Source organism: Chenopodium album, chromosome 16 (genome assembly GCF_948465745.1).
Source record: "Chenopodium album chromosome 16, dcCheAlbu1.1, whole genome shotgun sequence".
Taxonomy (NCBI): domain Eukaryota; kingdom Viridiplantae; phylum Streptophyta; class Magnoliopsida; order Caryophyllales; family Amaranthaceae; genus Chenopodium; species Chenopodium album.
The window spans coordinates 28,409,911-28,421,835 of NC_137849.1; the positions used below are offsets into that span (position 1 = coordinate 28,409,911).

The following is an 11,925-nucleotide window of genomic DNA, read 5'->3' on the forward strand; positions in this document are numbered from 1 at the left end:
TGCCTTTTTACCATGTGGTAATTTTTCAAGCACCCAAGTTCCCTGTTCTTCAAGTGCATATATCTCATCAGCCATAGCTTTTCGCCAACCCTCATGTTTCATAGCCTCCTTGAAACTTTTGGGTTCATTTCCTCCTGTGATAGCTGCAATGTATTTTCTATGTTTCACAGAAAACCGGTGAGAATCAACAAAATGTGTTATAGGATATACAGTACCTGAGGGAAGTGATGTTGCAGGTGAACACTGAGTCGATGTAGATGGACATTTATTTCGAATAGTGTGAGTCACATAATCCCGAAGTTTAACCGAAGAAGTCTTCAATCTCATCCCTTTACCCATGGCATCATTACCATGCTCAAGGGTGCTGCCCCCCTCACACCGCACCTCTTAGCGCTAGTCAGTGTGTGGCATATGAGCAGAATGCTGCTGCTGCACACCTTCATGCCTCAAGGAGCCCGCACCAGCCACCTCAGAGGACCCTACGGCACAATCAGCAGCACTGGCAGAGGTCTCCGCGGCCTGGCTGCTGTGCGTGGCTTCCTGCCGCGTGCGGGCTGCGGAGCTCTCTACCCCGTGCTCTTCACCAGCCCCATGCACCTCATCTCCCCCATACTTCTCACATCATCCTCCAAACTCATCTCATCGTCACTCCCTCCTTCAAACTCACCAGGCAAGTATGTGGGAGGTATATTTGTGGGATTATTTGGTGTCAAGTATGGGAATTTTTGTTCATAACATTGCACATCTCTCGAAAAAAGTGTTTCTTTGGTTTCTAAATCATAAACTCTCCACCCCTTCTTCCAAAATGGATAACCAATAAACACACATTTTCGACTTCGGCTAGCAAATTTATCTCCTTTTCTCCATTGATTGTATGCATAACAAAGACACCCAAACACCCTAATATGATCATATGAAGGTGGTTTGTCAAATAAAATTTCAAAAGGAGTTTTGTAGTCAAGTAAACGGGATGGAGTTCGGTTAATCAAATGGCAAGCGGCTTCAACACACTCCCCCCAAAACTTAAGAGGTAAATTAGCTTGAAAACACAAGGCTCTAGCTACATATGTTGGTGTTTCCGCTCAACCCTCCCATTTTGTTGAGGTGTACCCACACACGAGGTCTCAAAATGTATCCCATTGTTAAAAAAATACTTCTTCAAAGCATTAAACTCCGTACAATTGTCACTTCTAGAAGTTTTAATTTTTTGAGAGAATTGACGTTTCACAATAGCAACAAAATTATAAAACACGTATTCAACTTCCAATTTATTCCTTAATAAATACGTCCAAACACCCCTAGAGTAATCATCAACAATGGTTAAAAAAATAGAGAGCACCACAAGACGAAGATGTCTTGTAAGGCCCCCACAAATCTAGATGAACTAGTTCAAAGATTCGACTAGCTTTATTGTGACTCAAAGGAAAACTACTTCTACGTTGTTTTGCCCTAGGGAATACATCACAAGAATTAAATTTGCTACTACTACGACTCATAAAAGGAAGTTGTTCAAGAACTTTTCCCGACGGATGCCTCATACGTTGATGCCACAACTTTGTAGAACGATCCCCATCTATCTTCAAAGTCTTCACTGTTGGAACACCATGGAAATAATAAAGTCCATCTACTTGTTCACCCACTCCAATCACCTTCCTCGTCATTAGGTCCTGAATAACACAAAATTTGTTAGTAAATTGCATAACATAATTTGATTCATCAATCAATTGAGATGCCAAAATTAAATTGCAATTTAATTGAGGCACATAAAGAACATTTTTAATCATCAAGCCTCCGTCCAATATCGCTGAACCAATTTTAGAGGCATTGGCATGTTTTCCATCCGGCAATCCCATCGGACAGTGATCGACATTTGTCACATTCGTCAAGGAAGATAGTTCACAAGTCACATGATTCGAGGCTCCGATGTCAATAATCCATCCCAAATCTTGCTTACCATGAAGTTTGGGTTTGAGGGAACTCAAATAATCAAGAAGCTGCTGAATTTGAGCCGAAGAAATTCCCGCAAGAGCTGCACCATCCGTGGAAGTAGGTGCGGGGTTGCTGTTAGACTGGGAGGGAGCCGCTGCATTGGTCTTATTTGCACGCACAAGTGCCTTATTCGAGCCCCTACCACGACCTCCTGCACGACCTCCACCACGGCCTGATGATGAGCCTCCTCGGCCCGAGCCACGGCCTCCTCGTGGTTTGTCACCCCACCAATCCGGATAGCCATGGAGTTGAAAACAATCGGTTTCATCATGACCTTCTTTGTTGCAATGATTGCAAAGTTTGGTAGCCTTGTCATTCGATCTTGGCGCCCTGCCATCATATTGTAGCTTAAAAGCTACTGCATTGTCACGTGGAGGAGTTGGATCCAACCCACGCAATCTTTCAGCTTGACTAACCTGTTGATATGCTCGATCAACACCCGGCAACGGCTCTTGTGCTAGGAGTTGACCCCGAATCGGACCATATGCATCATCAAGTCCAATTAAAAAATATTGAACATAATCATCTTCACGGATCTTCTCTACTTGAGCCACGATATTACACTTGCAATCACCACAAGAGCAGGTAGGAACCGTCACAAAGGCATTCAATTCATCCCATATCTTGGCCAAACGACCAAAATAAACGGCCACAGATTCATTCATCCCTTGCTTACAATCACCAAGTGCCACTCACCACACAATAACGATTCTTGAGATTGGTCCATAACAACTTCGCATCATCATAATCACCAATAGTGGAACGCACCACAGGGTCCAAAGTGTTCGATAACCATGAAACTAACATGGAATGAACAGCCACCCAATCGTCAAGTTTATCGGAGTCTTGTGGTTTAACAAGGGTACCATCGATGAAGCCAAATTTGCGCTTCGCCTTCAAAGCAGTGTGTACTGCTCGTGCCCACTCATCATAGTTATCACCTCGGAGTTGAATCAGTGTTATGAGATTGCCTGGAGCATCAGTCGAACCCAAGTGATAAACCAAATCAACCTTCTGCTTCCCTGAATTGTTTTTATTTTCATCATCTCCAGCCATCACTCACCAAATAAAAAAAAAATATCACAAAATCGATAATTAAAAAAATATTTTAATGTATTATGAACAATGTGATACGCAATGAATGAATCTCACGTACACTTGAATCACTCGAAATCAATTATGGAACGCAATCAGGCTCTTGATACCATGACAAATTAGGGTCAAATAATTCTCTGTATCAAGGCCAAGTATCCTAAGATAGTTCACAAAATATTCTAGGATATATTTTACAATATTCACAATTTATCTTATTTCCTAAATGATATCCCAATAGTTGAGATGGCGTTTGGCACGATTCTTTTGGAGCATAGTTAATGTGTGTAGTTGTTTCGGATTGTAATTTCTTCTTTTTCAATGGTGCGGGAGATAGAGTAGCAAACTCACGGGGTCTTTTATGGGGTCTTTCATGGGGTTGAATGTTCTGGGATAGGGGTGGGTCGAAGTTTTTGAAGAAGCTCTTTCGATTCACAGTGGTTGTTCTATATTTTTCAGTTCTCTTTAGGCCAATATTCATATTTGAGAGGTTCTAGGCCAACAAAAAATCAGACTTACACCACCCATTCTTATCAACTGATAATGGACAGAGCTGAAATGATGCGAAGTGCAAGTATTCTGCTTATGGCCAACTCTATTTGCAATTAGAGCACAAAATAAACATGTTCTCATATCTGAAATTAATCCATTTAAACTCAGAGTGTCCAAGGTCCAAGTAAAAGCCGTTTAATAACGGTTCCAAAACATGCATATAGAGTTTTACTCTAATTAAGCATCTTATTGATCCTGGGATGGGTTCATCGATACACATAATGTTTCCATCCAGATTGAGCATTGGTTTAACGAAATTAACCTCACATAAGTTCAGAGGTACCTCGTCGAGGTGAACCCAAATAGCAGCCTCTTTAAATTTCATCTCTCTAATTGACTTACCCTGTGTCCAAGGAGTAAAGATCAGGAGAGCTGCTCGATACGCTGCTGAGCCCTGTTGCAGCATAGTAGTCCTATCACGAACGTCCTCACAAAGAAACAGAAAAATATTATCAAACTTTTGGAGTGAAATTTCCTCAAATTTAATCCACTGGTTTAAAACCCAGTTTTGGATCCGGGTTTCTGAAAAATTCCTATAGTCTATGAACTTGCCCAGTACAAGGTGATTAAGGAAACATGGATTATAGCTTGAGGATGAGCGACTCTGGCTCGCTGCTCGTATGTACGAAAAATTAATTTACCGTCATTGCAATCGAAAGGGAAAAATTAGGGGAATTAAGTAGGATCTCCGTAAAGAACTTGAAAATTGAAGTACAAGAAGTTTTAGTGGACTATACTCAGTAACTAGCTTTTGTAAGAAGAAATTGAGGTAGGTGGAGCTATGGAAGACGGTGGCAGAAGGTTGGGGTGATGGTGATCATCTAAAAAATGGCAAAAAACAAAGTTGTATATCAAATAAAAACTCACACTAATTGATGTTGTCATTATATCAAAATAAATCCAAAGCGTTTTAACCAAAATACAAACAGTTTCACTAGAACAAATCAAAGTAATCCTGAGAGCTGTCAAAAGCCGACCCGAACTGGTGAATCCGAACCATTTTGAACTGTTCCGAAAAGGAACCAAACCGCTAACAACCTGTTATTTTAAAACCGTAAATCGACTCGATCCGATTTCTTTAAACCTGAAACTGAACCGATCCGATTTTTTGAGAACCATTAATGAATCGTGCCCGTTATCAATCCGAACTAATACAACCCGAACCGATACTTCCGAACTCGATAGCAACCTGACCTATTGTAAACCGAAACCGTTTAAACCGGACAAAAACCCGATAAACCCAAATTGTTTACAACCTGTTACTGGTTACGATCGAACGGTTTATAACCTGTAATAAGTTATGACCAAACCGTTTACAACCCGAAGCCGGTTATAAGAGAATTGTTTATAACCCGTAAATCCGTCACCCGTTATGATCGTAGAGTTTTTTTTTTTTTTTTTTTTTTTTTTTTTTGTGGGTATATTTTATCAATAATAAAACAAAAGGGTTTAATTTGAATTACGGAGTATTTATATTGAAAAGGTTTGGAATTTTGATGTCATTGAAACTCTAATGCTAAAATATTATTGTCCTTTTACGAGTATTGACTTATGGAACACTACATTGTATTAAAAAAATCTAAATCAAAAGCTAACTCTAGATTTGTTATTATTATTTGATCCTGAAAATCATTATACAAAAAAGGGACATAAAACTAAACAACTAATTAATACTTTGTATGATCTTCTGGAATAACTCATTAAATACTTCATAACTAACTAAAGAATGATGAGGATATACTAGAAGATATACACTAACTAACATTGATCCTCAAAATTAGTATTAGACTAACTAATTATATAATCAACATATTTCCAATTCTGATTGAAAAATGAAGCCTAGATATCTAAATAGTCATTCAATTGACAGGTAAAAGACATTCACCTTGGTTCTAGTGAATGAATATTCATCATTCAATAGAACACAATGCTTGAATATTAGTATAGGAAAGTCTGATAGATTTTAATACAATTTCTAATGAATAGAGAAAAAGAAATGAAAAGACACGGTGCTTATATATTACGGAGTAGTGATTCGCCTACAGCAACAACATTAACACCATATTTCTATGAGAGAAAATTGAGAGAGAGAAAGTATTTTGCCTGACGGCAAAAGGTGAGGAATGATATATGAGGATTTTAGGGTTTGAATTTGGATTAAAGATAGGTTTAATCAACGGTTGTGAGAGTATTTTGTTGAGGGGTTTGGATTGTGATCCGTGTTTTTATTGAGAGGCCAATGAAAATTATAATTTAATAGTTAATAGTCATATTTCATTTATAAACTACTTGTAATAAAGAAATTATAACTAAGTGTAGGAGTCGTTCGAAGTGTGCCTACGTCAAGCATGTATGTGTGAATATGCTTGGCACTCTTAGGAAGTGAGAATTGACATATACGATTAGGGACAATGATTAAGGACAAGGAAAGTAGGGAGCCGCCAACAAGTTTTTAAGGAACTTGCAAATCGTTCACGGATCATAAAAGACAATCACGATAAGGGACAACGATAGGCAACAACGATTGACCCGTGAAGGTTACACCCTATTCATAATCCATGATATTACTAACTCCATATGGTTCGAAACCATGAAAGGAGGATCGGGGATGATGGTAAAAAGTGAGTCATGGAGTCATATTCGCCCGCATTGGCCTCTACTCGATTCCTATAGTCAAAAGTGATTCTTACGATCTCAAAGGCATACAAACAAAGATTCAATTCGCTCCAAACTATTATTATGCTAAATTGGTTGAATAATAATGCAACATTTAATTCTAAAATATTGTGACCACTTCAATTAACAACAAGATTAAAAAGGAACTTAAACCGGTTGTCTAAATTATCTTATTAGGCGTGATTTTAATTACATATTCCCTTTAAACATGCAATATGGTGATCAATAAATATATAATAAACATTAATATTGGAAGCAATTTAACCATAATATTGATGAGTGTCATAAATGGCACCCATTTGATGAGTATTTAGGTCGTTTTTACCTTCTTTTCATAGCTTTCCTTCTTAATAAATGCTTAGTTTATGCATTTGCTTTTTGTTTTACCTTTTCTCTCTTATTTCGTAGTTTTGTGCATTTTGATGGTTTTTCTAGTCTTTTCTCCTTTATTTGCTCTCTTTTCGTGGTTGTAGGTATTATACGAGGTCCGGATCTTGATATTGGTGGTTTACTAAGGTGGAAGATGCTTTTGTAGAAAGCTCATGGCAATAGGAAAGTTCAAGATGTAAGGAAGTGGATTCTCCAAGTTCTAGCTCTTGCGCTCTCAAGCCGCGCTCTCATGAAGGAGTGGTGTTGAACCCACTATCAAGTGCTTTTGGATCTGCCTCCTTGGTGTCCATCATCATCATTCGGTGCGCTCATTCGAAGCCATTAGCGAACGCACGGAGCCTCGAGAAGAACCGAAGGAACCCAGAGAAGCGCGGGCACATAATCCACGGGCGCGGCCGCGCAACCCTGCTGCGTGGGCGCGCCTCTCCGGGTCCCTGTTTTAATCGGCTTTGTTTCACGCCTCCTATTTATACCTTGTAACCCGATTTTTGGGAAAGGAATGGGAGGCAATTCTTGATATATCTTTGAGCATAATTTTAGCTTAGTTGAGAGCTTCTCTATCTAGTTTAGGGTTAGTTTAGGAGTAGATTTAGAGAGAGAAAGTGAGGAATTTCAATGGTGATTGAGAGATTGAAGATTCAATGGTGACAATTGTGTTGAAGATCTTCTCTATTATCAATGAGCATTTCTAACTCTATCTCATTTTATTGCTTTGTTTAATATTCATGTTTGTTTAGATTGATTTTGATGTTTGATGCTTGATTAGTGTAGTTGTTCTTGATATTTTGTTGATTCTTGATTTCCTTAGTTGTTTGTTGATTAGATGATGATTCTTGAGTAGTTGTTTGGCTAGGGATTGGGTGAAACTTGTATGATTGATTGATTGTGCTTAATTTGGGAATTGTGTTGATTAATTGTTGAGATTAAAGTGATTAATGAAAATTGTGCATGTGTGTAATTCGATTAGGATTTGAGAATTATGCTAGATTGCATTGTGAGTCTACATTGATACGGACCATTGGTGTGTAGCTCACAATTGTCGATTGAGTTTGGTTAGTGACGTTCCTTGTTAGAGTCTCTCGTAGTTGGCGCTAGTTAGACCTCTAGGAGATAGCTTGTTGAGCTCTTTTGATTGCTCTTACCATTAGTCTTCACAACCTTTGATTTGCATGTTGTTCCCGAGTTGCTATAATTGTCATGATTACTTGTTGATCCCCATTCCCTAGTGTTTTATTTGTTCGGTTGTTTGTTTGTTAGTTGTTAGTGTTCTCACTTATCTTTGGCTTCGACCTAGCTTAGGCGCATAATTGAGAGCGCTTGAACATTACCGTTCCTTTGGGTTCGACCCTTGACTTGCCTTTATACTCGTATTTAGGTTTGTTAAGTGTTTATAAATTTGTTTGGCTCTAGGGAAGATTAGATAATGACCTACATTTTCCCTACGTTAAATATCATTAGTCAAATCAAATGATAATAAACCTAATCATGATACTAGAAATATTAAAATAAAATAAGTAATTAAATTAATTAGTTACTCACATTTAGCGCGCTCCTTTAAATTGCTAAATCATGAATAAATTGTTAGTAACTTCAATAAAAATATAAATCTAATTGAAATTAAATTAAATTAAAAGTAGAGTTAATTTGGTCCAAACCCTCTGTTAATTATACCTTTCACGCCTTGGTTTAAGGATGGAACCTCGGGTCGGACTCCTTGGAGTGCTTAAGGGAAGTATTATGGAAGAATAATAAGGCTAGTGTTTAGGCTAAAGAGGGAGAAGAGAATATTTTTGGTGTAAGGGGAGAAAGAATATTTTTGGTGCCCCCAAACTGCAGAAATGAGGGGGGTATTTATAGAGGAAACGATCAGGGGAATGCATGGAACCTTAGAAGAGATAAGAGCCGCGGAAAAACCTTAATTGGAAACCGTGACACGTTTGTGTGTACCGTGACACGGTATTGTCCACCGTGGCACGGTACAGTACATGACACTGTGTTGCGTTGTACAAATTGTCAAAAAATGCGTCCAAATTCATTTAACGCGTGAGAAAAAATGCAGAAAAGACATGTGAAAGCACCATGACACGGTACAATGCACCGTGCCACGTTGGCATACACCGCGACGCGACATTTAACTGTTGCGCGATAATTCCAGTTTTTTAATCTTTTTTAAAACTAAGATAAATTGTGATCCGTAACTCGGAATAAGGCATACAATATATCTTTGGAAAATTATCTAGTCTACTTTCCAACCCAATTAGAATTAGGTCAAAATCTATTGTATATTATAAGATATATCCGTTTTAGTGAAAAGGTATCAGTTTTGGGCAAAGTTTAGTGTTTCGCTCATACCTTCTTTGTTTTAAATCGAAATTGGGCTTATATATATCATTGGAAAGATTTTTAAAAGGCCTATCCAACTAAATAGAAATTGGACCAAAATTATAGGGCTACAAAATAAGTTTCTCTCGATTTTGTGATGTAGACACGAAAAGTGGAAAGTAACTTATGGTTTAGCAAAATGGGCTAGGAATTGGGTTGGTTTATGAGATGTATTGGGATTGAATATGGAATTAAGCACTCCAATATTTAATACTCAACCCGACCAATAATGGCGGTGAAAGGTTGTTCATCATCGGGTTAGGTTTTGGGGAGACATTTTTAGGTATCTATAGAAGTCTCCACTTTGACTGAGTTTGTAGAAACATCAGTTTCGAAAACGATAGTCAAAGTAGTCGATAGGGACGGAGAATGATTTAAGACGTTCTGCGATCCTAAATCACTTTTTATACGCCGATACCTGCAGAAAAATGTTAGTTTCACAGGTAAAAGAGTAAAGGGATAGAATGCGTATCTGGAACCAGTGTATCGGTGACGAATATGTTTGATAGTATCTGACACCAGTTGTAGGGAATATTTCAAGCATCCCACACTTGAGCCCCACTGTAGTCATACACTTAAGTATGGTGGCATCCAAAGGGAAAGAAGCTAGAGCAAAAGAGTCGCCAACAAGTTTTAGGAACTTGTAAACCGTTCACAGGGTGAAGGTTACACCCCTTCACGATCCATGAGATCGCCAACTCCATAGTGGTCTGGAACCATGACTGGATATTTGGGGATGAAGGTACAAATCCAACCTAAAAGAGATTGAACCTGCCCTAAAATAGGCCTCTACTTTATTCTTCTCATATTCATGTGCGCTTTTTGACTAACATACAATCAATATATTAATCCTAAACCTGCTTAATCTATGTTGGTTGAATATTAATGCATAAACAAAACTATTATTGGCGATCACTTGAATTATAATCATATTAGCCTAAACAAGATTATTAATTATCTTATTAAGTGTGATTACAAGTACAAATTCCCTTTAATCCTGCAAGAGAGGGCGTGATTAAGCAATAACAACAATATATATAATATCAAGCAACATAATATCAACAAATCATCATCATAATCTCAATCTCAATAAAGCATAATAACAATAGCAAGATCCTAGGCATGATACTAATAAGATTAATAACAAACCCTAGCATGTCACTAAGCAATAAAGATCAAAGCTTTAGCCCTAACATGATACTAATATGATAGAAGAAATAGAAAGTAAACTGAACATGATACTAGAAAGCAATAAACAACATCCTAACATGATACTAGGAATTAAAATAATCTAAGAATGATTTCTATATCAAAAGAATAATTAAGAAATTAAATTACTTACTTTGATGCCTCGTATCTCTTTCTAATAACAAAATACACACGTTAGTAACTTCAAGGAAAATATTAAATCAAACAATTAATTTAAATAATTGAAATAAGGATTTGGGATCAAACCCTCAGAAATTATCAACCTTTCACGTCTAGGGCGAAGGCAAATTCAAGCTTGGGTAGGTGTGTCTAGAACTTGTGAATGTGGTATTTTTATTTGAAAAGGGAAAACTTAGAAAAGAGGGAGAAAGAAAAGCTATTAGCTTAAGAGGGATAAGAGAAAGATGATGGAATTAGATGATTGTTGGTGAAAAAAGGGGGAAATATGACCCTATTTATAGAGAAAATAGTCCGAAAACGATCAGAACAAGACCGAATCCTATTAGGAGTAAAACTGCCTCTGTCGCAGAACGACAGAGTCCAGCGCAACACGACAGACTTGTCGTTCAGCGCCAGATTTGTCGTTCCGCGCTGATTCACGCATTTTCTAAAAACTCGTACGGAATCCTTAATCTGATTAAATTCGATTAATAACGTCCGTACTTATCTTTGAAAATCATATTAAATCTTTTTTAAAAACACTTGTTTTAATCCAAATAGAATTCTTATTTTCATAAAAGATATAATTATTAATCCTAATCCTATTAGAACTCAAAACAACCTGCTAGATTATTCTAGAGGATTAAAATCAATCCTAATAAATTTAGGAATATTAATTAATGTATCCTCCACTAGATCATTGGGCCATAAAAACCATTTCAGGCCCAATTTAGTATTTTGGCAATAACTTCCTTATTAGTCATCGGAATTGGGCTTATAATATATCGTTGGAAAGATCTTTTCGAGCCCAACCCAACTACACTATTATTGAACCTTTATCATGGACCAAACTAAATTAGACTGGACATTTTCATAAGTAAAGTACATTTTTGAAAACAGGAAGAAGAGTTATTTTCAATAAAAACAATCGCATCACAAGACTTTTCACACTTTCACTTCGCTCGAATAATCAAATGACGCGAAAGGTACTCATCACTGGGTCTGGTTTTGGGGAGACACAATTAGGTGTCTACACCAGTGTATCGGTGGCAAAAAAATTTGGTAGTTTTCTATGCCTGAAGAAATCCACCAGATGAAGATTGCTGTGAATATTTTCCATGCTTGAGGAATGTTGATAGATGATATTATCGTTGAATTCTTCGCCTTGAGAGGTGGCAACGACTAACAATTTTCCATGCTTGAGGAAAAACTTGTCTGATGATGAGATTGCAAGTCTCTATGTATTAAGAACTTTGCGCCGTGAATCGTCTTCGCTTTGGGAGATGATCACTAATGTTTGAAAAATGATGATGGTTCGATTGTACCCGAACGTGGGCCGTAGATAGTTCGCTTATTCCCGAACGTGGCGTGTAGATGGTTCACTTATCCGCGAACGTGGGCTGTAGATGGTTCGATTATCCTCGAACGTGGGCTATAGATGGTTCGCTTATCCCAGAACGTGGGCTGTAGATGGTT

General features: G+C 37.7%; 1 protein-coding gene across 1 annotated transcript; it reads right to left on the reverse strand.

The window, feature by feature from the left end:
- Positions 1 to 1,310: 1,310 nt before the first annotated feature.
- On the reverse strand, positions 1,311 to 2,654 carry LOC145584035 (uncharacterized). The gene has a single exon (XM_081640976.1). The coding sequence runs from the start codon at positions 2,652 to 2,654 to the stop codon at positions 1,311 to 1,313; it is 1,344 nt and encodes a 447-aa protein (XP_081497102.1).
- Between the last annotated feature and the right edge of the window lie 9,271 nt (positions 2,655 to 11,925).